We start from the raw sequence: 26,072 nt of genomic DNA, 5'->3' as shown, positions 1-26,072 counted from the left end.
CCATGAATGCAGGGGACTGGACTAGATGACCTCTCGAGGTCGCTTCCATTCCCACAGTTCTATGATTCCAGAGTCCCAACACTCCTCTGCTGTTCAGCAAACAACTATGAAATCCACTGTCAAAGCGAGGTGCCTCATCCCTGTCTTGTGGCTGGTCCATGCAGGGGATATTTCTATCTGCAACTTTGTTAGTTCAAGTGGTATGGGACTGTGCTGTGAATCCAAAGGTGCCAACCCTGCTGATGTCATATGTAGAGGGTTATTATGATCCATATGATGTAACTGCTGTTTTTTCAGTTTGCTTTTTTAAAAATATATGCAATTAAATAAAAAAAAGTCCTTAAAAGAAAATTAAGGTCACATGTCAAGCAAACAGAAGTTAATACTACCAGAATTAAGGTGTTTGAAGCCGAACCAAGACAGGATCCTGCTGAAAAAGTAGTATGTCAGCGTTTAATTAAAGACTGTATCATAACTCACAAGGCAGCTAAATTAAAGTTGCATGTACAACCTTTATCCTGGCATTTCCTAACTTTTGAGTGCTCAACTTTGCAACCCTAACCTCCTTTTAATGTAGTTTTTGTATGTAATTAAATATCAAGAGAAACTAATTTATATCAATGACTTAAATTTAGCACCTGTTATGTTATGCTGCATGAATTTTTAGAAATCTTTTAGTTTCTTTCAATGGGAAGCACTAGAATAGTCTATTTCTGAATAAAGATTACAAGCACAATAATGTCTGTATTGGGTTAGGTCATTTACTAATCTGGGATCAGACGTAATCCTGCTCCCACTGAAGTCAATGGCAGTATTCCCATTTGTTTCAAGGGAAAAAGGAGCAGCTCCTTATTCTGTTGCCATGTTAAAGGGACAATGTCAACTGGAAATCTAGTCAATCTAACCAAAAAAAAAGAGTGAAAGCTGTTTCTGCTACTACACCTGTCCCCAGATCCCCCAGCCATTTTAAAAATCCCTTTTAAAACATTTTTGAGCTGCCCTGGTGCTATGTAAATGATTGACTCACCAGAGGACACAGTGAAATTTATTACACAAAGTATACAGTCTAATGCACAAAGTAAATACACTAGAAAAAGATTTGTCTCCTTTAGTCTTCCCTTTCTGAAGATCTATGGTGTTGTTTGTAATAAATCATAATAATTAGTTAATAAAAATTACTGTAGCAGGATTAAAACTGTCTCTTTAAACAGGAAAACAGTGCATGACTAAAATTACCTGTTCTTCAGTTTTCAGATCACCAAACTCTTGCATGAATGTGGTTTCTGAAGGGAAGCGACCTGGCTCCAAGAAATGAAGCAAGCTGAACAGCTCTTCTACAGTGTTCTGTAATGGGGTACCAGTGAGCAGCACCTTGTGTTCCTGCAAGAAAAATAAGCAGCTGACTAGAAACCATCTGTGGAGATGTTTTCTCCTTATTATGTTTTTGTCCTCATCATTCAGTAGTCCCTTCAACTCTATGACTCTTTGTAAATCTTTTGAGACACCAAACGCTCTGGTCTTCCTCCAAGGGCACTCTAGAGCATTAACTCCAAATCAGTCCAGGCACTCCACTCAGCTTCTTGCCAAAGATAGGTCCTTTAGCCAACCAGCCAGTGTCCTTTCTTGCTTATCTGTGCTGCATGACCCCATCCCCTCCACAAATCTTACAGACTTTTAGACTAGGGATATGCTACAGGCTCTAACAACTCCGCTTCCCCCACCATCTCTCATCACTAACACAATGGAAATCCTTCAACGTACTACAGTACATTAACAATATAGCTGGAACTAGTTACCTCTTCTCTACTCTCCACTTTAATAATAAAAATTCTACACTACTCATGTAGCATTAGAAAAGGGCAGTTACCTATCTGTCCTAGCTTTTCAAGCATCTCAAAACCAGCTGAGTAAACATTTATTTGTACACAGTACCCTACGTTTGTTCAAAGATGACCCATTTTTTTCTTAAGAGTCAGGAAGTAGAATTATCAAGGTGCAGACAAGGATGAAGGAAGCAGATTTGGCAAGTGAGCTGCTGAAGCATAAGACCGAGAATGTGGGAGAAATTAAGATTTGGCCCCAGAGTCAATGGGGAAGGACAATTGTTGCGGTATGGTGGGGGAGCAAAATGAAAAGTTTCATATTGTTTAAGTAATATAAAAAAGGCAAACAAAAAACTTTAAAAAATGGTGTGTTTAGTTTTGGTGGATTGAAAGCTGAAACACAAAGAATAATGCTATTTACTTATATCAGAGTAGCTCCTGGAAGCTGATCCAAGACTGGGACTCCATCATGCTAGGCATTAAACAAATGCAGAGTCCCTGCCCCAAAGATTTTACAATGTAAACAGACAAGACAGTCAAAGAATAGGAGAAATGAAGTATCATCTGCATTTTACACATTAGGAAAGGAAGCACAAAGGTTAAGTGACTTGCTCAACATTACATAGGAAGTGTGTAGTAAAGCAGGAATCAAAAGCAGATCTCTTGAGTCCCAGTCTACTGCCTTAGCTATAGCCCATCTTCCTCTCAGACATTATAATAAATGCCTTTACAGAATTTTACAAACATTCATTAATTAACCCTTAAAACCACTGTGAGCAAGATAAATGTTATTTTACAGATAGAGAAAACAGGCAAAGGTTAAAGGCAGTTTGCAAAATAAAAATAAAATAAAATAGCTGTTTTTGAATATTCATTTTTTTCCTTAAAATAAAACAAGAACAAAAAACCACATTGGAGATACCAGGTTTTTACTTTCTTAGTTTTGTTGGAAAACCTACTGTAGGTCTGAAGACCACTTTATTTCATTCTTCTGATGCTGCAAGGAAATCTTCCAGCAAAAGCACAAGACAAAAATATCAAGAGTATCATGTCTTAAGCCCACCCCCTCTGCCTCCAAAAAATTACTTTTCAAAGCATTTTTCAATGCTTTTTTTGGTATACAATAAAGAAAATGGGGCACCTTTTAACTACCTCCCATGAAAGTCAGTTTTAAGGAACTTGGTCTAAGTTATACAGCAAGTCTCTGGCAGAGGCAGAACTGGAACTGAGCAGTTCCGATCGCCTACATCAGAGTTCATTTCACTTCACCATGTTTTCATTAATTACACATTTAAAATAGATAAGTGGCCAATTTTTAAAGATGGGAGGCAGGGAAAGGTGTAGATGGAGATAAAGGACAAAAACAGAGTTTAAAAATGGCATGATATGGGAGGAAAAGTAGGATCGAAAGAAGGACTTCTCTTTGTCTTCCTTTCTTAAGGGAGAAGACCAGCTTCCAGGATTAAATTTAATGAGGAGATTGGTGGGTTCTTCAGCACTTTAGTTTAGGGTTCAGTTTAGTTTAAACTAAAAGTTTGTAGATTTGTCCATTTGGCTAGCTAGAAAGTCTTTAAGAAAAGTTTCTCATATAATTCTCTCTCTCTCAAAATTGAGCTGATTTAGTGGATAACACAGGAAAAGGCTTACAAATTATCTTCTTAAGAAATTACCAACCAGGACTATAAGTACATAAGATCCAAGAAGCACCTACCAGGTCCATCATCTTCAGTCCTTCCAAGAGCTTGCAATTCCTGTTCTTCAGCCTGTGGGCTTCATCAATTACTACACAACGCCATGGAATGTTACGCAGCTCAGGGCAATCAGTCAAAATCATTTCAAATGTAGTGATAATAGCATGAAACTTATAGGACCCCTTTATTACCCGACCCTGAAAGAACAGCAATGATTATAAGTAGACAACCTTACTAATGAATAAAGAAGAAATATTAATTTTTTTTAAACTTCACATTATATATAAAGAAAATTAAAAAAACAGTGCAATGAGCAAAGTATTTAAATACAATCATTACCACTGACATCAGAATAAAGGAATGCAAACAAATAAGTCTGCTGCTTTATGCTGTTTTGTGTTTGTTAATTCTGCACAAAAACCAGTGCTTTATCAATGCATATGAGACACAAAGATAACGTCACTGCAAAAATTTTATCACATTACACCACACAAAACAACATATCAATGCAACACCAAGTTTTAGTGTCATTTCCCCCCCCCCCTTTTTTTTTGGAGAAATTTATCTTCTCCGTCAAAGCTGTGTTTGACAGTTTTCAAGCATTCTGAATAAACTGAAGGAGAGAGTTCCATTTTTCTGAGTATTCCATATTTTGTTAATTTATAGGTCAGTACTCATGTCTTAGTGTTCACTACACAACTGTGGAAAGATCTTTGCATATATTTCTCCAGTATTTCCATAATTTGAAGTAAGAAAATTCTATGGGACAGTTTAGCTGATTACTGGGGGCATCACCACCATTTACTTTGATTAGTTAATCCTACATTTTTCAGTACCAGTGTCCAATAAAACCTATTAAATATTTTATTCTGGAAATATTGTGAAGACAATGGACTGGATGTAATTCTGATATATTTCTTCCCAATCTTCTTCAGACAAAAAATGTAAACTAGCTTCAAACACATGTTTTAGTTCCAAAGTCAGTGGCTACAATTTGACAATATTTGACATAGTTGTCATTTGCCCAGCTTTTCCTTCCTCCCACATGCTGAAACCACAGTTACTGTAGGGTAAGTAACTGCATATACCCGTTTGTTTATAAGCCCACCCCCCAAGATGGTTAGGTAAAAATAGCAAAAAAACTGTATGATCCTTTCACTTCAGGGGTTGGAAAATGTTGGCTCCTGGCCCTTCAGGGTAAGCCGCTAGTGGGTCTGGACATTTTGTTTATCTGGAGCATTCACAGTGACAGGCATGTAGCCCCTCAGCTCCCATCGGCTGGGAAGGGCGAACCGTGGCCACAGGGAGCTGAGGGGCTCTATGCCTGCAGATGCTCCAGGTAAACAAAATGACAATGTATTAGCTATTCAATTCAATTATTCCATAGAGTTTAAAATCATCACATTTTGCTGTAGACCCACTTATACGCCTACCCCTGCTCTTTGATGGGTCACTTTTTTACCAAAAATATTCGGCTTATGAATGAGTGTCAGCATGGATCCCAATGTGGGTAACTAGCAAGCAGTGTCCCTTCTGAATTGTGGAAATGAGGAGTGCCACCCAAGGAGTCAAACCTACATTCCTTCAATGTTTCCACAGCCTCTCTCTATTAACTGATGGGACCAAACCCTTTTAACTGTCTCCTAATCTCTTTTTGTGGCTATATCTGGTTCATTGCTTGGCTTTTTAATCTCATCACAGAGTATTTCAACATGTATCACACACTATCTCCACCTGTTGGTTAGCTGCTGAGTCACTCTCACCAAATATCAGTGCAGATGTTGGTCGTCTGCCTGCTTCAGGAACATGCCAGAACTTGATGACTTTTGTCAAACATTATGACCTTGATATGTTGGGTAGGTTTGATGCCAAGTTCAAGACAGCAGAACTACGTATTCTTCTCTTATGGTATCAAGTATGGTTTTGAAAAGAAGGCTGGTAGGTTAAAATGACGGATTTCAGTGAAACTTTGAGACCAAGACCAGATTTGGGATGAATTTAGGATGAAGTCTCAGCACTGACTTGCCCCTGTGAAAAGGTGTGTAGGGAGATCTGGCCATGAGAACTTGGAGCTCATTGACCCTCCATGCTGAGCTGATGGCCACTAGAAAGACCATGTTAAAGGTAAAGTGATGTATCCAACAATTGGAAAGCAGCTTAAAGGACAGGAACAATATTGCAATCCCATGTAGAAATCAGCTCTTCAACAGGTACTTAAGTATGCAGGAGGATCTTTAAATGAATCTTGATTCTGACACGTGAGAAGCCTCAGTATGACTGACTGGAAGCAAGACATGATGATACTGTTGCAAGATGGACTTTTGGAGAACTAAATGCCAATCCAGTTTGTTTCTGGTTCAGAATATAGTTGAAGATCTGTGGTGTCAGAACCTCAACTGGGTCCATGTTATATTGGGCTGTCCAACAGTTTCCATTTGGAGGAGGAGATTTTCCAAGCAGAATGCTTCCTATTCTGTATAGGGAATTTAACAACCTGTTGAGAACAGTCTCTTAATGGTGCTCAATCAGCCAACATCTAAGCCAACAAGTGCCACAACTGCAGGACCAGGATATCATATCTGGGAAGATCAAGAAGGGAGGTCTGAATGGAAATGTGCAAGAGATCTGACAGTCAAAACTGCTGTGTCCAATTGGGAGCCATTAAGGTCCACATGACTGTCGCAACCCTATACATAGTTATGGCTCTGTATGGCCAATTGTCGGTCCAGGGCCATCTTGATCTGCTAAAAGGACAAGGCAGCCTCCATCTTGGACCAGGTTCTTGTTCCACAGGAGAGGGCAGAGACCTAATTCTGCCCAGCAACACCGTGGTGTTGTGTGCAACCCTGAGGTGTGGTGTGCAACATTATAGCGCTGTGTGCATTTTCCCGCTCTTTTTGGCCTGGTCATCTAGGGGTCAGGCTAGTGCCTTGTGCAGAGATGCCAGTGTGTCGTGTGCAGATCCTGTTGGCGTGGGGGGGCAACAGTTCGGAGCCTGAAGGGTGTAGGAGCCAGGGACCAATCAGATGCTGACATGAGTGAGTGAGACCCTTCGAATAAAACTAGGTTTCCCCCAAAAAAATTTGTGGAGTATCCGCGTGTCAGCTGAAGGGCCTGATCAACCTTTCAGCCAGGGTCTCCTCCCGTTATAGCTAGCTCGTGTCGTGTCGTTTTGGATTCGTTATCGCTTTGGATTTATCGTTTTGGATCTATTTCCATCAGCTCGTCATGCTTCTGGTGTCTGCTCTGCTGGTCAGCTGCGCCTGGAGTGTGGTATTTGCTTTCTAATTTCTGACAGCTTGCTTACCTAGCTTCCTCTTTTTCCCCCTCCCTAACTCGGTACCAAGTGTGTATACAGTATATGAGAGTTGAATTATTGAACTCATAATTGCACAGTTGTTTAGTTTGTATAGTTGTTCTGGGTTTTAGTAGATAGTTAACTATAGACTGTTTTAAGTTGTGTGAGTTACTGCTCTGTCTTTGTCTGGAGTGCTTGGTGCTGCCTCCACCTGAGGATTAGCTGACCAAGGGGTTTCTGTCCCCACGGTCTGTGTGAGTGGAATCTGCACAATCGCAGCCACACCACACTCTGGGTAAATCCCTTAGTGTGAAAGCAAGGGCGGTTGATGCAGTGGCCTGTGGGTCTCTTTTCTGTGTTGCACCGGGCACCACTCTGACGAACCCGATTTCCATCTTGTGTAATTAGTGTGTCTGCCTACTCAGTGTGAAGCAGTGAGCAGTATAGATTTGTATTGTTAATGATTTTTGGGTGTGTCTGTATTGTTTAATAACATCCCAGCTAAGAATTGCCCCTCTCCTCGGCCAACGTTGTAACTATCCCCCCAATAAACGCAGCCGCTTGGCTTTAAACCTTATTCTGGTCCAGCCTGTTTTTCCTCTCTCAATACCAAAGCTGATTGAACCGCAATCGGTTTCGGACAATGACCTTGTTCTGTCTGACTTTGGATATCACTGTGGGCATCAAGGGAACCAGGGAAAAGGCACATTTGAGACCGGTAGTCCACTGCAGCAGAAAGATGTCTCATTAGAAGCCCAGGTTCATGCCCTCTCTGGGCAGAATTTCATTCATTTGGCATTGTCCTCCGTGGTGACCAGATTAATTATTGGAGCCCTCCAATGGCAAAATATCAGCTCTGTGATAGATTTCTGCAGCAGTCACTCTTGGCTGGTTACCATCTGCCTGCTTCAGAAGTTTATCATGTCACGGCTAGTACCTGTAAGGTTCCTGTTTGGATGACACCATGTCCACAGCCTGACAACTTCTTGGCAGTGAGGGGATGATTAAACACATCCTTGATTGTTGATATAGTGTATTCCAGATAGGCTATCCATAAAGATCTGCACCGTAGAGCTCTTCAGGAATGCCACGCAAGCCAGCCAGATGTTCCTGAACTCCAGGATGTTCATATGCAGCACAAATCACCCTGGCACCAGGTGCCATTCATCTGCAGGTGGTCTAGGAGGGCATCCTAACCTGTTTGAGGCATCTGATGAGGCATAAGAGTAAAATGTTTCTCCAAAGAGATAGAGGCTTTTTGGGTTCTTGTCATTAGCAGTAGTTCTCTTATTCCAATTGTTCCTGTAGTGCCTTGTTTGATTTCAGTTGTTCCTGAAATTACTAAGAAGCCTGGCTTGGGGTGGGCATAACAGTACTTAAACCCAGATTGAAGAACCTAGTACTGTTTCTCTATCCATTTTTCAGTCAAGTTATTATGGTTAGTGTATGCCCCAGGGTTTTAAACCCTCATTTATGGGGAGGGTGATTCTGACAACAACTAGTCCTGCCAGAATGTTGAACAACTTGTGAGATCTCTTATATGACCAAATTCTATCTCCAGAGTCTCAGCAATTCTAATAAGAAGCTCTTGGAATGACCTGAAGTCATCCAGCACTAGTATCGGTTCCAAGGATACTGTCAGATGACGATGACAGGCCCTTTGGTGGTGAAACAGGACATTGCTGATTCATAGATTCTAGGACTGGAAGGGACCTCGAGAGGTCATCAAGTCCAGTGCCCTGCCCTCATGGCAGGACCAAATACTGTCTATCTGGGTCCAGACATTTATCTAACCTACTCTTAAATATCTCCAGAGATGGAGATTCCACAACCTCCCTAGGCTATTTATTCCAGTGTTTAACCACCCTGACTGTTAGGAAAAAGTTCCTAATGTCCAACCTAAACCTCCCTTGCGGCAGCTTAAGCCCATTGATTCTTGTTCTATCCTTAGAGGCTAAGATGAACAAGTTTTCTCCCTCCTCAAGACACCCTTTTAGATACCTGAAAACTGCTATCATGTCCCCTCTCAGTCTTTTCTTTTCCAAACTAAACAAACCTATGAAGGAAGACTGAAAGAACTGGGTCATGTACATTTAATCATTCTTGTTGCTCTTCTCTGGACCTTCTCCAATTTCTGCAGATCTTTCTTGAAATGCAGTGCCCAGAACTGGACACAATACTCCAGTTGAGGCCTAACCAGTGCAGAGTAGAGCGGAAGAATGATTTCTCGTGTCTTGCTCACAACACCCCTATTAATGCATCCCAGAATCATGTCTTTTTTTGCAACAGCATCACACTGTTGACTCATATTTAGCTTGTGGTCCACTATAACCCCTAGATCCCTTTCTGCCATACTCCTTCCTAGACAGTCTCTTCCCATTCTGTATGTGTGAAACTGATTGTTCCTTCCTAATTGGAGCACTTTACATTTGTCTTTGTTAAACTTCATTCTGATACTCTACTCTGGGGTCTGGCTCTTCCTGGTCATCTAATATAGGTGATGTGGGCAGAGAAGTAGAAAGGAATGTGAGCTGTTCCTCAAATGCAGTGGAGAGATCATCTCCTCAAGATCTGTGAGGACAGACTCTAGCAGGCCCACCAGGTGTATGGCTGGCTTGTTTGGTAGTGAATAGATCAATGCCATTCCTGTCATGAGGGCAGTTGAACATGACTAGGGGAACTGGAAGGCCTTTCAGGGGACACTGACCACAAATCTCCAGGGAGAAGTTTCCTGCTTGAAAATAGCAAGAATATGAGACCTGGTGACAGGAAGGAGGAACGGACTTACTCTATGGAAAACAGGGTATACATCAGTACCAGTAACTGTCTTGGCTTCCTAGCAGCTCATATTTGGCTTTAGGCATCAACTCAGGAGGGTGCGCTGCTGGAGTGGGGATCAGTGCTCAAGAAGACCCTCCCTCTGTGCCACACATTACACTGGGAACTCATCTGATTCTCCACCATGACTTCCAAGTCTTTTTTAGAGTCACTGTTTCCCAGGAGAGAGTCCCTCATTCTGTAAACACGGATTTTGTTCCTAGATACACAACTTCACTTTTGGCTGTACAGAAACACACACTGCTTGGTTGTGCCCAGCTGGATAAGTGATTACATTTCATCAGTTACCTGTCTTCTTTATTAGTTACCACTCCCACAATCTCTCTGCCTTATTGATTACTGATTTTATATTTATCAATTTTATATTTTCTTCTAGTTAATTTATAAACATATTAAATTGCTTAGGAACAAAAACTGAAGGACCCCAGCAGAAACACACTTGCTCAATGATTATGATTACCTGTTTACAATTTCATTTTGAAATTTATCCATTAGCTAATTTTTAATCCATTTAATGCCAAATTTGTACCATTCTAGTTATTTTAATGAAAATGTGTGAAGCCAAGTCAAATGCCTTACAGAACTCTATGTATTTCACATGAACACTATTATTCTTTATCAATTAAACTTGTAATCTCATCCAAAAAGGTATCAAGTTAATTTGATAGGGATCTATTTTCCATAAACCCATGTTCATTGGCATTAATTATAAACTGAAGCCCTATTATTCAGAAGACAAGTACAGTGAAGCTGCAGTTTTTATATCCTTCTACTTTCCTAATACTATTTTGCCCGCACCAACAACCTCCCTCCATAGATGCAAAGTGCTTTAGACTTGCTAGCTCACGTCCAAATACTGACTAGTAAACAAACTAGCTATCTGCCAGAGGTCATGGCATCTCATTCTTTTTAATAATAAAAAACCTGCACTAAATTTATCAGAAGTTAAAGAGGACAGTAATAACTGAACTATGTTGTCTCCACTATTCAGCAACATACAAAAGGGTGGATTTTAGGATCATATTTTCTTTATCCAATCATCCGTTTTTAAAATGTTGTTTGTTTCTCCCTATAGCCCCAACACCTATCATCCCAACTAATTCTTTATTTCTAGCATGTTCTATTCAAAGTGCTTTTGGGGGGTTATTTATTTTATTTTTCTGGATTTTTAGCTATTTTGGAGTTTTATGCAGGTGTCCAAAATCAGAGGTTTTGGGGTTCTTTGTATATGCTGTTGTGAGAAAAGTCTATTATATTACTTTAATATAGTACCGTGCACTTTAATGAAGACATGTTTTAAACGACAATATATTCAAGTGCCCATGGGGACCTTTAGTGCACACCAGCAAGGTCTACACAGACCAATTAATGCACAGCACATTAGAAATCACACCCCTGTAATATTACTCTGCTTAGATAAAGCTTTAGATAACACTGGAAATGGTTACTTGTAACTGCATAAACACTTTGGGGGGGGGGGGGGTGCTAGGGTTGTTTTATTGGTGTTTATCGGTTAAAACCTAAAATTAGAAGCCCTAACTATTCACTTTCCAATATTCTCCTTCATGCACAATGGTTTTTCATCAAGACTGTAGTGATCTCAAGAAATATTTGTGCAATTTATGGCAGCTGATAATATAGAAATTTCCATTAAGCTGGATTCTACCTTAGCAGTATTAGAAATTGATGTTCAAAGCACATAAAACTCAACCCACTATACCCTCATGACTTGATTTTTTTAAATTACAGTTTTACAAAATTCCAAAAAGTACCTGTGGATCTTTGAAGTACATTTCATACAACTGAATGGTCCGCCGGCTGGCTTGACTCCCATGATACACAACCACATTCAACTCTGTCCAGGTGCGGAACTCCCTTTCCCAGTTAGGAATTGTGGACAGTGGAGCAATAACCAAGAAAGGACCGTGGATTCCTTTCAAATAGATCTCATAGAGAAACGTAATAGACTGGATAGTTTTTCCCAACCCCATCTCATCTGCTAAAATGCAGTTTCGTCTGAAAAATAATACAAATGGCTCTATTATGGCTCTATTCTGAATATGGCATTTACAAAACAAAAACATCTGTAAAGCTAAAATCTGCAAGATCAGATATATAAATTAATAGATTAGTATGGATTTAAACAGGACAAAACACTCTCAGAAAGTTTTAAATAAATATTATATTAGCAGGTGTTGCAACAGGATCATTATATTTCTCATTATACAGTTCTCTCTCAAGTATAGGTGTGTGCGTATATATGTTTGTCACATAAAGACATGTCTTTATTATGTAACATGATGTTTTTATATATATAAAATAAAACTATATATTATCTATAATATAATAAAAATTATTAACTTTATGTAATCCACGTAATAAAAATAGTTAACATAATTTTGAAGTCTCACTTTTAAAAGACTATAAAACATTTAAAATATTAACATATTAAATTTGAACTATAAAATCTGCTCTAAAGCAGCAGTTCTACAATAAAAAGTTACTTTACGCACGTGTTGTACCAGTTGAAAAGAAGCCAGTTTACTCCCTCCAACTGGTATTCCCTGAGTTTGTTATTGTTTTTATACTCCCTGGAACTCTCCGATTTCTTCCAGTCATCAGCAGGAGGTCGCTCCTGTTTCAAATACAGCAAATCCCATTAGTGGTTTCTGAAAGACCACATTACTTAGCTATTTTCAAATAAAATCCTCTATACAGAGCCAATTCTTACCACACGCTCCATTTGTGGCTCCCTAGACATCAGTTTCTCAAATTCTTCAATCTTAGCTTGGTCTATGTCTTGCTTCAGCTCCCATGTGCTGTCTTCATAAGGAAGTGAACACCACTTCACCAGATAATGAGTAACAGGCTTTGGTTTTGATCAATAGTTAAAGAAAGGATAAAATTAGATTCAAATGTAAAACAATACAACAAACTTTTCTACATGACATGTAACTAATTAAAGGAAAGCTGCAGTGTAACATGAAAGATATTCTAGACACTACATACAATGAAAAAGAATTAACAGATTTTTTTAAAAAATGTCTTTAAAACAGCCAGAAGGATAATCTAACAGCAGGCTGACCTGTTGTAAACCTGATGATTTAAGATAAAAATAAACGGAATGCAGTTCACCACCAAGATGAGTGGCAAAGCTAAATTTTGTCATTTTAAATGCCTAAAATTAATCAAAATTTTAGAATAAATGAAAACTTTGCTTTACAATTATGACGGTCCCGAGTCTTTGCCACACATTCAGATGGTGAGCTGTATTTGTCCTGTCCATGTATCATCACAAACTTTGCAGCAGGAAATCCAGAATCACTGAAACAGCAACTGTCAATGGGAGACATCACTATTCATTGATGCAGTGATAACAAACCAGAAATAGGTATTACTAAAGCCTTTTCTGCTCTCAAGAACAAGATGGCCCACTGGAGTTCTCCTGGAAGTCAACCACGCAAGTGATCCTGCTCAGGGGATGGGGTCATAAATGATGAGCTGACAATTTAGGTTCTTGTGTAGTGATGATTAGAGAGGATTAACAAAGTGCCTAGCTCCTTTGGTGATGGTGAATTCAGATTAGATATGGTTTAATAACTGTATGTTTAACTGTATGTAGCTGTACGTTTAACCTCTATAAATGTCCAGTACACTTTCTTTTAAAAAGTTAGCAATTACCATGAGAGCTTTATTTTACAAAAATAGCTACATTATTAAACTACATGCTTTTTCTACTTTATAGACATATCCAGAGGGCAATAGCTTAGTAATAGTTCAAAATGCTACATACGTTTCCTAAAGAGCAAAATGCTAAAAACTAGACATCTTGTCATGTTCTGATCAGGTGTACTGGAATCCAGGCTTTTTAACATTTGAAATGTATTGTTGAATATCCAAAAACAATTAACTAAAGAGTGGTAGAATATTAGGTCTATGAACTTTACTGCAGCAGCATGTGTATACATATACATATCCCTGTCATAATGCTCTCTATCTTCACTTCTACAGGATGAAATAAGTCATCAAAAACCTACTGAAGTTTCTAATATTTATACAGGCAGTTGTACAAATGGCTGAAGATGTACCGACAGTTTTCTTTACCTCTCCATTATCATCTGTGCTATGTGAAAAATCCATTATTCTATCAACTTCCACATAGTCTGGATTAAAAAGCTCATCATCAATCTGTTGAAAGACAGCAGGCAAAAAAACAAAACAAAACAAAAACTTTGTTAGCCTGTCCTTGGAGCAAACATTACACTTTTCACCAGGTAACAATATTTTGGGTTACGGCAACATAAAATTTATATTTGGCAACCTTCAGCATGTTAATTGAAATGCCACAATTCAGCAAGATCATTCCCCATGAGGAAATCAGACTTCTCAGACTTTGTTAACTGGGCCTCTTAATTACTGTGTGAAACCTTTTACTGTGAGAGAATGTTTAAGAATATTTTAAATGAAGTGTGAAATTACAATTCACTAATGAGCAATCGAAAAGGCTTATGGCATGCGATGCATTTAGCATTCTTGAAAACTACAGCTTGCAATAAAGAAATTAGAGCCGTGTACACTAAGTGCCATTAGATTACCATAACTACAGGAGTTGTCAGACTGCTTCATAAGCAAGATTCAGAGAATATTATTCCAAAAAATGGAAAGCAAACAAAACATACTTCCCTCCCTGAAGTTTATAATTTGTTACCTCCCTCTTCCACCCCAAGTTCTTTACTCAGTGATATATGCACAGAAATGCTCTTTCATTCTTTTGCTTTGTACTCAACTACATTGATGGCTGTGTGTGGTGGGGAGAAAGGAAGAGTTGTAAGAATGTATACAGTTTAATATTATGACAGCTTACTCAAATAAAAAACATCTACAAGCACTTGTTAAACAGAAATGGTATACTCGAAAATAGTAAAAAAGTGAAATACGTGGCCTGGTCACCTGTTACATCAGTGGTCTCCAACACGGTGTCCGCGGGCGCCATGGTGCCCACTGGGGCATTTATGTGCCCCCGCCTAGTGCCCAGCAGGGGAGAGAAGCTGGGGCCCCGCGCCTGCCAGGCACAGAGAATTTCGGGGCTGCAGGCACCGGTGTTCTCTGTCCTCGGCAGGCACCGGGCCGCAGCTTCCCTCCGACTTTGAAGCTGGAAAGAAGCCGCAGCCCCGCCCCTGCCAGAGAACTCCAGGGCTGCAGGTGCCAGTGTTCTCTGTCCCTGGCAGGCACAGGGCCGCGGCTTAAGCCGGAGAGAAACCGGGGCCCTGCGCCTGCCGGGGACAGAGAACTCCGGGGCTGCAGGGTTCATTCTATGTGAAAGTAAGAATAATAAATATATTTGGACCAGCAGTTCAACAATGTTTTACTTTTTTAAAATAAATCAGATGAAAAAACTGTTTAAGATATTTATTTTGTAGAAACTCCTTAATTTTTCTTACAGGTAGATACAAAAGAGCAAATTCACATGGTAAGGTGAAAGAGTAATTGCGGAATAATTTAATTAATACCTTTTACATGTAAAATTACCCTTTTTATCTTATGGATTCATATATTATGTAATATTAAATATGATGTTTTTCGTATTATTTAATGTACAAATACAAAATAAGCCTTGAAAAATTGTTGGCGCCCGCCACACACTTCTAAAAACGTGAATGTGCTACTGGCCACAAAAAGGTTGGGGACCACTGGGTTACATAAATTTCACAATGTTGTGTCATTAGCCAATTTTTCTAGAGTGCATCTAAGATACCTACTGGCAAATATATCAAGTATCGGGGTTCTTTTGAGATAGTCATTTAATCTGAATGTTCCTTAATCATTAGAATAACCTGATACAGCTGTCCTCCCACTTTCTAATTAATTCAAAAGCATCTTTTAGATGTTTTGACCCATGGCTCATAGACATTTTGTACCTACTTGTAAAAGCACAGAATGTGGAAAATAATAGAATTCTGGTAAAATTTACACAAATCTCTCTGCTAACTGTATTTGGTCAGAAACCAACAGTGATTTTTTAATGGAAGTTTCCAATTCTCTATTGGCCTTGCTTAGCCTGAAGTAGTCTATGAAATAAAAATTCATAAAAAAAAGAAGATCAAGGCACTAAACCCTTTATTTCAAATTACTAAATTTTGCTGAAAGGTAAGGTTTCACAAGGATTGGCAAACCAGAAAAGCTGCCCCTTTATTGGCAAGACCTCTGCTATAGTACTGCTTGTGGCTCTAAGTGAAATTAAATTGGTGATCAAAAGCTCAGAGTCCCTAGTGGGCAGTAGTCCAAATCACAGAAAATTGCCATGCATTTTTCTGGCATAATTGGCTGCTCAGAGGAGAGCTCTGGTACCGATTCTGCAGGAGACTCAGTCTTTTCAGTGACTATGGATAGTTGAGTAGGGCTTACATTATTGTCAAAGTTCTGAATTTTAAGATCAACAATTTGCAAATGTCTATTTACTTACAACCCATATGGCTTACTTAAACATGTTTAAATTTAAGAGAACCCTTCCGCCCCTGCGTGTCATCATAAAATTTTAAACAGACCTTTGTCTCCAATTCTCTTCTTCAGGATAGAGATGCTACGAGTCAGGATGATATCACAATCATTTCCACATTAAATTGTGGTGGGATCAAGTTCTCTTAGAACAAATAAGCAACAGGAAGATCAAGTAACTTCCTGTTTATAAAAGTGAGCAATTAACCATTTACCAGAAAGAAACAGCAATAAACCATAAACGGAAACTGTGTAACTTTATGTAACTGAATTCAAAAGCCTCTGAATTTAGCTTAAGAATATTTTTACATTGTGATTAAAGCTAATTTTATATCAACAAGATGTTCAAAATCTTATCTACATATAAGGGATTAAGCATTTATGAGAATATCCTTTTTAAAATAAAAATCATACCTCTGAGAGGAACTTGTTCTGACCCTGCTTTGCCTTAAACCTCTTAACCTTTTGCTGAATTCTCTTGTCTTTGTCCAACTGTTCTACAGATGCCCACTGACAATGAAGGTAAGAGCTAGAAGATGGAAGAAAGAAAAACTTCTTCAAAGCAATCCCAGCCCAAATGTTTCCACTGCATACTCTGATTTGCTTCCCTGCATCTATTCTTTTCTCTGATTTCCCCCCAAACTTTTACTGGCAACTGAACAGAGTAGCACCATGTTATCTGGAATACCAGATACTATCTTTCATTTAACTAATCACCTTTACTGGCAGCAATTGTACTTACTATCTAATAAAGGTACTGGCCAGAATCATCAGTATGGCTCATATATACATACCTCACACTTCTGGCCTTTGGCTTAGAGTGCTCAAGATTAATTTTATTGGGAGCATTCAGAATATGTAACAAGACAAAAATGTACACTCTATAAACTTCACTACTTATTAATTCAAAAGTATAGTGGGATTAAAACTCATTGAAATGGTCTAAAAATACCTTTAAATCCACTGTGTTACATAGTGCATATCTCTAATGTAGAGCTGTAATTAGAGGCCCTGTGCAAGCCAATTAGCACTACAAGACAATTTTAATCATACTTTTGGGAATATTCAATCATCAATAGCTTAAGCCTTAACACATTTTCTTAAAGATTAAAATGTTCCATCATCATAAACCTGCAATTAAAATTGGTTTTATTTTAAAATTTTGTTTTTAAGTAATAAAAAGTTCAATATCAAGTTATACAATTACTATAAATAACACATAAGCATTGGTCACGTGTGGTTAACACTACAATAAGAATTACAAATAGAATGAAACAAAATATACAGGATTTAAGCTATTAATCGTGTCAGATCAATATGAAACAAAGAACAATAAACCTGGGGAGTTTAGCTGCTTATATTTTATAATCAGTATAGTTAAAAGCAGGGCAGGTGCAAGGATGTTTCATGCCCTAGGTGCCCCCTCCCCTCCCCGCAGCAGCTCCCCAGCCCATCCCCCAAGGCGCCCCCTTGCAGCAGCTCCCCCCTGGCCCGGGGAGCCATGAGGCAGTTCCCCGCCCCAGCTCACCTCTGCTCTGCCTCCTCCCCGAGCACGCCGTCGCCACTCCACTTCTCCCGCCTCCCAGGCTTGCGGCGCCAATCAGCTGTTTGGCGCCACAACCCCGGGAGGGAGAGAAGCAGAGCGGGGCGGCGGCGGTGCAGAGGTGAGCTGGGGTGGGGAGCGGTTCCCCTGCATGCCGCGCCCCCCCTTACTTGCTGCAGGCGGCCCTCCCCGCGCCCCCGTCCCAGGTCCCTCCGCCTAAATGCCGACGATGACCGGGGCGTCTGAAGATCCGGCCACCGCAGTCACCGCCGAAGGACCCAAAATGCTGCCCCCCAAATGCTAGCTCCCTAGGCGACCGCCTAGGTCCCCTAATGGGTTGCACTGACCCTGGTTAAAAGGAAGCCAACCTGCAATTAACTGGAAATGAAAGTGAATTTCTATCAGATGTTGAAATTTATTTTACCATTTTAATATACTGTTTCCCAGTTCAGCCCCTACTCTTTCTCCCTTCCCTAAAAGGGAAAATGCACTAGAGTTCAGAGTCAAATGTGATACAACATGCTTCCATTGCTAATACTGGACATTCCAGGAAAATTTAGCTGCCATCATGAAACTGTTGGAAATAAAATTCTATTTAGCAGTCTAATAAAATGTCAGACATTTTGTTGAACACTCACCTTTTTGGGGGAAGGAATGTAAAGGTTAATTATTTTGATGACCTTTTTGTAAATTAAGAAATTAAGGCTCCAATGCTGCAGTCAGATCTATGGAGGCCTAGGCGCCTGTCTGCATGGATCTACCTGCAGACTCAGGGCCTTATCGAGCAAAAATCAAAGCCAGTTTGACCTTGCTCTTATAATGGTTTCATTTTAGAGAAAAAACTTAAATCATACAGATAAGAATGTATTCAGTCACCAAATCTAGCATCATGTCAATGCCAAAATGCCTATTTATTATTCATTGTTTAAGGTGAGATGTTAATAGTGTGTCACTTTCTAAATATAATTTTGAACAAAATATTCGGAACCTGCTGATATTTTTAAGGAAAAAGGTAACAAAAGTTACAAGCTTACTTACAAGTTTTTGTACTTTACATAGAATTCCTCTGTTTCCACTTCCTCTCCATTCTCCATCTGTAACAAAATAAGATTTCAACTGTGTGTTGAACTACTAAATATCTCAATAGTTTTAATCATTCCCTCCAACTAAAGTACAGTATATTGTCCAAAGGTATTACTGATTAAAGTTTCAGAAGAGTGTGTGCACATGTATATATGTGGGGGGGGGGGATGTATGAAGGGAAATGGAGAAAAGAATATGGGTAAGAAGTTTCCTCCATCAGCTTACTCAAGCACATATTACACTGCCTACTACAACTTCCAAGACATGAATCATTTTAACTCCTCCCTAACCACATGCAGCTTCATTCACAACAACCTCACCCCAAAACTGGCTTTCTGCCAAACCCACAGTGTTAAATAGAAGCCAAGCGTACCATTTTCTCAGGCAGCAGTCAATTAGCAACTGCACTCCTGAATACCATATGTATTATTTTTGGCCGGATCATGGCAACTTTACATTGTGGGTTTTGTAACATTTTAAAATAGACTTTTAAAGGGGGTTTATGCCTCCATATAGTTAATAACACTAAACAAGAAGCCATATAAAACTAAGCCTTGTACTTCTGCTATAATTTTAGTGCATCATTGTTCATGGATTTAGTTTTACTCAATGGTGCAATTAAATTCACTCAGGCAAGATGTCTCACGTACAGAGCAGCCAAATTAAATTAACACCAAAATACTACATTTCAGCAAGGTTGAATTTGTGATAGAAACCAGCAAAGCCAAGGGCATTCAGTGTTAAGGGTTGAGACTGTGCTTAACTCATCCCTGGTGCCAGAGTATGGGGGTGCATATGGCATGTAATTCAACAAAGTCTTATTCCTGAACTCTGCTATAGGACAAATTAAGGACAAATTTGAGGACCGCCTCAAATTTAGGATTTTATTTATTTCACAACATTAAGTTAAACAGTTGTTGTGTTAATATGCTTTGGAACTGTTACTGTCTATTATATAATAACACAATTTTCAAAACTGACACAGCACACATAAGCAGGGTCAGTTCTTGGGGTTCTGTGAAAAGTATTATTTGCAGAGCTACATACACCTACATTCCCTCCTATGCCTTGAATCCTCATATCCACATATTCCAAACCCCCCATTACAGATGGAGAAAGGATGTGATGCCCTGAGACAAAGAGGAGACTACTTATCTGCCAGTATTAAAAATATTTTGCTGACTAGATATTCTATTCATTCATTCCACTGCTATTGACAGTAGCAATAGCTGCTCTCAAGCTCCGTTCCAGTACACTCATGTTTCTACTCTTTGCAATAGCAACAATAGCTGCTCTCAGCTCTGTTCTAGCATACTTGTGTTTCTATGCTTTGCTTCACCAAGTACTCCCTCTCTTAATATACCAGGGAGAAACTGACACCATCCTACACCATGCTCCCTTCGCCCCCTTCCCAGGAAAGGAAGTAACACTACCCTCCACCGAGATCTCCATACAGAGTTACATCAGGGGAGAGAAGGAAAGGTGTTCTTTATATCTATCTCCAGTTTCTCCTAGCTCCTATGTAGAAAAAGATGAACAATTCCCAGTTCTAATTTCTGCAGGAGTAGGTTGTGCAGCCGCTCTATGAAGACACCTCCAAAAGAGGGAGTTTGAACACTGCCAAGGCTTTCCCACTCAAGACAACTAATGGTATATGGAGATTTCTGAATTGGATATTTGTATTTGGAGGTCCTAACATAACAGAAGTACAAACTCCAACTAGGAGTATTTTAGTAACCTGAATCTTGTCAGCATCTCTATGTGATACCAACCATTTAGGAAAGTAGCTCCTAGTAAAAATAAATAAATAAATAAATCAATCAGATTTAAATATCCTGGTGATCATTTTAGAACTTGTACTTTACACACACTATGGCCTAATCTCTCTATTTTTATTTTTAAATTGAAAATTTTAAATGCCAATACCATCTAAAAACTGATTGATGTGTATAACACCTACATAACTTTAAAGTTAGCAAACATTTTTGTTTATTAAATGTAGCATACTTCTGCTAGGGTTTAGCCTTATGAAAATGTCTCCACTCAATTGATAAATTAACAACACAACAATTTACACTGAAAATGCTGACAGACTCTGTACTACTGCAGTACCAGAATGTGTTACTATATTACCTAATAGATACTAAACTTATTGTGTGTGAAATAAATACACTTATTTTCATCAAACTGTATGCGTCTAACTCACTCTTTAAAGCAAATATTTTGGAAACAAAACTCTTGTTGAATCATAGAATATCAGGGTTAGAAGGGCCCACAGGAGGTCATCTAGTCCAACCCCCTGCTCTATCCCTGCCCCCCGAATCTAGAAGTAAGTTTTGGCTAACACATTTACAGTAACCAAAAAGTAATAATCTTTTACAAAGTCCAAGAACTAATCTACTTGTTCTCTGTACATCTAAAAACCCTAAGGTTGACAATACATTGATTCAGCACAAGTTGTGAAAAGCAGCTTAAGAATATTATATAACTGCAGTCTAAAATATTCAGTCATGAACTTTGTTGTGACTCAATAAAAATAGACTGATGTCAGACTAAGTAGAATGTTTGTGAGTTTCTCAGATGCCGATGAAGGAGTCCTAAGATGGTATGCATCGTGTTTGGGCAACCATGGACACGCTAAGTAGGCCTAATTAGAGCTGGCTGAAACATTTTTGCAGAAATATACTATTTCACTGAAGCTGAAACATTTCACAAAGATGTATCTGTTTCCATGAAACTTTTATCAGGATAGCGTTTAGGCCTGCTGAGGGAAGGATACAAGGGAAAGGCGAGGACAGAGACTATAGCCGACTGATAAGGGTACTGATAAGGATGCCTGGGATGTGGTAGAACCAGGTTCAAGTCCCTGCTCTGCAGTGCTAAGGGATAAAAAAAATTCTTCTAAAAATGCTGTGAAACAGAGGTGTCATCCTCCAGTCCACTCTAGCACTGATCATATCCAGGTCTGAAACTAACTGGCAACTTTGTTTATAAGCTTAACAGAGGATTGAATGATCATGGGGACTGAACTACATTCACAGTCCAGCAGTGATCCATATCACCACCTCCTCTAGGAGAATGTTATAGCACACATTATTGAGGCAGCATGGATAAGCTTGCATTGTCACTGCCTGTATTTTACCTACTCTGTGGCAGTATTTGCAGATAGTTATTGAGACTACTGAGACTAAAGAAGACTGAGTAAATTCAGAAACAGTTGAAAGTTACATGAATGGTTAGCACAAGGGAGGATGAAAATAACTATTGACAAATGCAAAGTAATATACATTAGAAAGAATAATTTCAACTATTGATACACATCACAGAATTCTAAACTATCCAGTTCAGAAAAAGATTTGGGCATTGGCAGCTGGGTGAAAACATCTGCTCAGCATGCACTATTAGGCATATTTTCAGTATGTTCTTTCTATAAATCAATTGTATGCCTTCAGTTCTAGTCAACCCATCTCAAAGAAGATATAGCAGAAATAGGGGGCTGTGGTCACAAAATGAGTGACAAAATGATTACAGAGATGGAACAGCTTCCATATGAAAATACACTGAAGTGACTGGGACTGTTAATTCAGAGAGAGGACATGACAGAGGTATCAAAACAGTACATTGGCTAAATTGGCACTATTTACCCCCTTATAATAAAGGCAAGGGAACATTCAATAAAACTAAATGACAGAAAATTTAAAACTGATAAAGTATTTTATCTATTTTAATGTTTATATAATGAAATGGTTTACATTTTGTTTTCTGTACATTTAAATAAAATGAATTTTAAGCCCAATGTTTTAGGCTCTTTACACAGAAATATTCTGCATCTAGCAATTCTAAAACCAGACCCAGGATATTTTGGTGGAAACAAGTAAAACTCAATGACAAGAAGGCTGTCCAAAAGCAGTCTCATTATCTAATATTGTCCTTTGCTAGGACAAAATCTTTTGTTGCACCCCAATTTTCTGAAAGGTTTCCCAGTGAAGCCTTTTCTAAAGTTTATTTTGTGTACTGGTCCTGATCACAGCTATTTTATTTTGATTACTAATCTAGCAACCATGGTTTTGATTATATCAGTAATAGTGCAAAAGATTTAATAAATACACAGTTGGGTACTTTAGATGTTAACATTTAACATCCTCAAACATTTTTGGTATAGGGAGTAGGGTGAGATGGAGAAGAAGAGAGAGAGGATAGATACCTCTCAAACCTGCAAATGCAATCCATAAAAAACATTAAAGGAAGAGCTCAAAATAGAGCTTGCCTCCAGCCGAGCTTGCAATCAAAGACATGCAGGCACCAGACCAACCACTTCCCACAAACTGCAGCAAAATACACACTCCCCATGGGTAATCACACCTTTGCTTGCAGGGACGAGGAAGAAGAGAAGAATAATTGGTGACAAACTGCCTCCAATGTAAAAACATTTATGAAGAGACCAGATTCTCCACTGTTGTCCAGAGGACCATCAGGACAACTAATTACTGAGTTTAAGATTACAATTAAGTTTACCTGAAAAAATAAGCCTGTGGGTTGAAATACGAAACATAGATCTGAACTATAATAAAGTTAGAATTATTATACTGTGATGACTGAAAGGCCAGGTCATCAAAAACAGTCATGACATGCCATGAATTTAGATTTATAAAGCACCTGAAAGTACTAGTGCAACCAGGAGTAAGGTTCAAAAGCCTTACGAAACCCCCAAAAGAATTGAGGAAAAGTTTTTTCCTCTCCTTCTGGAAAATACTCTCCTAGGACATGTGAAAGTCTTTTTATTTAATCATGATGAACTTGAATATATTTAGGTGAATCATAGAAGCTGAATTTCACACAAAAGCTAAAGCATAAACAATGAGTAAGCTATAGAGAATGTCTTGGAGAATTCAATAACGTTTAGACCTTTGGTAAATGACCACCCTCTTTGCATTTCCCACAGAGTAAGGAAATCCAATAGTTTGGAATTAGCATGTTATTTTGCTGTACAGGTCAGCCAAGCTCTATTGAGGAACTCCTGTTCCTACATTCAGCGAAATGATTGCACAACAGACATATTTTGGAGGAGAACCATGTTAACCCTTCCACGGCCTCAAACTTCATTATTCAACATATTTCTGCAGATGGCCAGATATGATCCTCTTGATCACATGTTGATTCTGTTAACTGCATGGGGATGTCCATTGTGAGAGGATTTGAAATGAAAAAAGCCTGCCCATGATTTTACCACAAATGCAAAAAATTAAAAATTTAAGTTTCAAGAGAAGGATATCTCCCACTACACCTCCAAAGCAGTAAATGGTACTCCACTGTAAGTTCTGATAAAGTGAATGCATTTGCAAAAGTAAAAATTGTCATTTGTACATGCACAGAAAAAAAAATTGGAAGGTAGACCACAAACATTTTCTTGTGTGCACACACACACTTAAAAAGCCTATATAATGGCACTTTTAAGGAGCCCTCTTCCTTCGCTAAAGCAACTGTTTAATTGGAAATATTTAAATTTTGAAAATGAAAAACTAGATTGGGTATGGGCATCTTTTGTTTATTAAAAAATAAAAATTACCTGTTTCTTGACTGAACGACTACTCATGATTTTTTCTACTACTGGACCTTCAGCATCAGCTGATTCCTGCAAAATGAAAGTTGCGCAATAGTTACAGAAATAAGCAGAGTATTTTTGTTCTTTAGAAACTTTCTTCAGGAAGACATCCTTTAATAATTTATCATAATCCGAGTTTAGTTGCAGGAGAATTTTTTTCTGGTGCATGGACTGTAGAACTCAATTGCATTTAATGCCTTATTAAATCAGGTGGTAATTACATTTTAAAGAAATATTTTTAATACAATAGGAGGCTGACTAAATTCTTGGTTGACATTCATTGGTGGGAATCACGCCAGCAGAAAGGCTAATCAGTGACATACTGCATGTGCCAGAGACATGTGTGTGTTTTCTTGTTGTGTAATTACGTGGCCAGTTACTTCTCCCATAAAGCTGAACACTAACTTTGCTGCCTAGATTCCCAAAATCAGAGGACCTTGGAAAACCTCAGTTGGCAATGCACAGTAACAGTGTCCATGTGATAGCTGTCAAAAATACGTTTGTTCCCCCTGTTAAAGCTGCAGGTAAACATACCCATGCCTCTTCTGTTAGGGGTATTTATAGAAGATCACATATGACATTTCACAGAGCTTAACATAGCACAAATTGCCAAATGAAGTACCAAAAAGTATGTATACATTCACCAATGGCATGTCGGTTAGTTAAGTGAAGTAGTGATATGAAAAGAGCACTACAAAACAATAAGATTGTTATAGTCATTCGTGCATTATTACCCCTCATTTTATTCGAACTATTTTATCCATCATTTACATTGCACAGAGAATAAAGTGTACCCTGCTGGGTACTACAAGGCAGTAATTTCATAAAGGGGTTCTTATGGTGCCTAGCAGCAGGAGACAAGCTTGAGTGGTTTATTAAAGTCATAGAAGCCAGACCACTGAATTCACAGAAGTAAATTCAGTCTCCTTGCTGTCTAGTTTTAGGCTTCTCCTTAGCAAAGGCTGTTATATTTCACCAAACTGTGTCAAATTACATTATTGTAGGCTTGTAAAAAACAAAACAAAAAACCCAAACCGTGAATGAATATAGCCTTTAAGAACCTAAACAACTAATTTCTTTTGCCAACCTGAGATGAAAATCCCTTGGTAAAGAGGCAAACACTTAAAATTTTAAATACCTAGGATGCTGTTACAACATTTCCAGTCCGTCCATGTTTGGAATATGAACTGACCTGTAGCTCTGACTGAGATGTATTTGAAGGGGAGTCTCTTCCCGCAGCATCCGCATCATCAGCCTCCTCATCTGAAATCTTGAACTCCAGGTCTTCTGTGTAACGTTTTCTCTTAACCTGCCTGCTGGATCGTCTCTTCTAAAAAGAGATCATTGATATTCTTTGTAAGAAACAAAAAGGTGGGGTACAGAATAAACACGAAAAAAGCATCTTTACAGTTTTCATACACTGTACTACTTTTTAAAAATCAATTACAGCATTCTGGTAGTGAAGTGGCATTTTCAGTGGAAATTTTTTAGTTGCTTGTAATTTTTGCAAAAAAAAAGTTTAGACTAGAATTCCTCATGCTTGTTTCTGAATTGGAAGGATGCTTTATTTTATTTCTATTTTAATATTTAGCTGTTTATAGAACTCATAAGCAAAAAGGGTGAATTTTCCTTAGTTTTGTTTTCAGAGTTGGTATATATGTAGTCATGAATGAAGACAGTTGCACTCACTGATGACCTC

General features: G+C 38.7%; 1 protein-coding gene across 4 annotated transcripts in view; it reads right to left on the bottom strand.

The window, feature by feature from the left end:
* The window catches only part of CHD7 (chromodomain helicase DNA binding protein 7), a 194,008-nt gene that overhangs the window by 29,040 nt on the left and 138,896 nt on the right, over nt 1-26,072 (bottom strand). For all 4 annotated transcript variants that reach the window (XM_039523867.1, XM_039523864.1, XM_039523865.1 and 1 more), the window contains 10 exons: nt 25,566-25,703; nt 24,338-24,403; nt 18,727-18,782; nt 16,560-16,674; nt 13,755-13,838; nt 12,382-12,519; nt 12,164-12,285; nt 11,423-11,666; nt 3,535-3,711; nt 1,237-1,380 (listed from right to left, as the gene is read on the bottom strand). In XM_039523867.1, coding sequence (XP_039379801.1) covers nt 1,237-1,380; nt 3,535-3,711; nt 11,423-11,666; nt 12,164-12,285; nt 12,382-12,519; nt 13,755-13,838; nt 16,560-16,674; nt 18,727-18,782; nt 24,338-24,403; nt 25,566-25,703 — 1,284 coding nt within the window. The remainder of the gene's footprint in view (nt 1-1,236; nt 1,381-3,534; nt 3,712-11,422; nt 11,667-12,163; nt 12,286-12,381; nt 12,520-13,754; nt 13,839-16,559; nt 16,675-18,726; nt 18,783-24,337; nt 24,404-25,565; nt 25,704-26,072) is intronic.

Source organism: Mauremys reevesii, linkage group 2 (genome assembly GCF_016161935.1).
Source record: "Mauremys reevesii isolate NIE-2019 linkage group 2, ASM1616193v1, whole genome shotgun sequence".
Classification (NCBI taxonomy): Eukaryota; Metazoa; Chordata; order Testudines; family Geoemydidae; genus Mauremys; species Mauremys reevesii.
The sequence above is the reverse complement of the archived record's forward strand: the minus strand, read 5'-3'. Positions and strand labels throughout refer to the sequence as shown.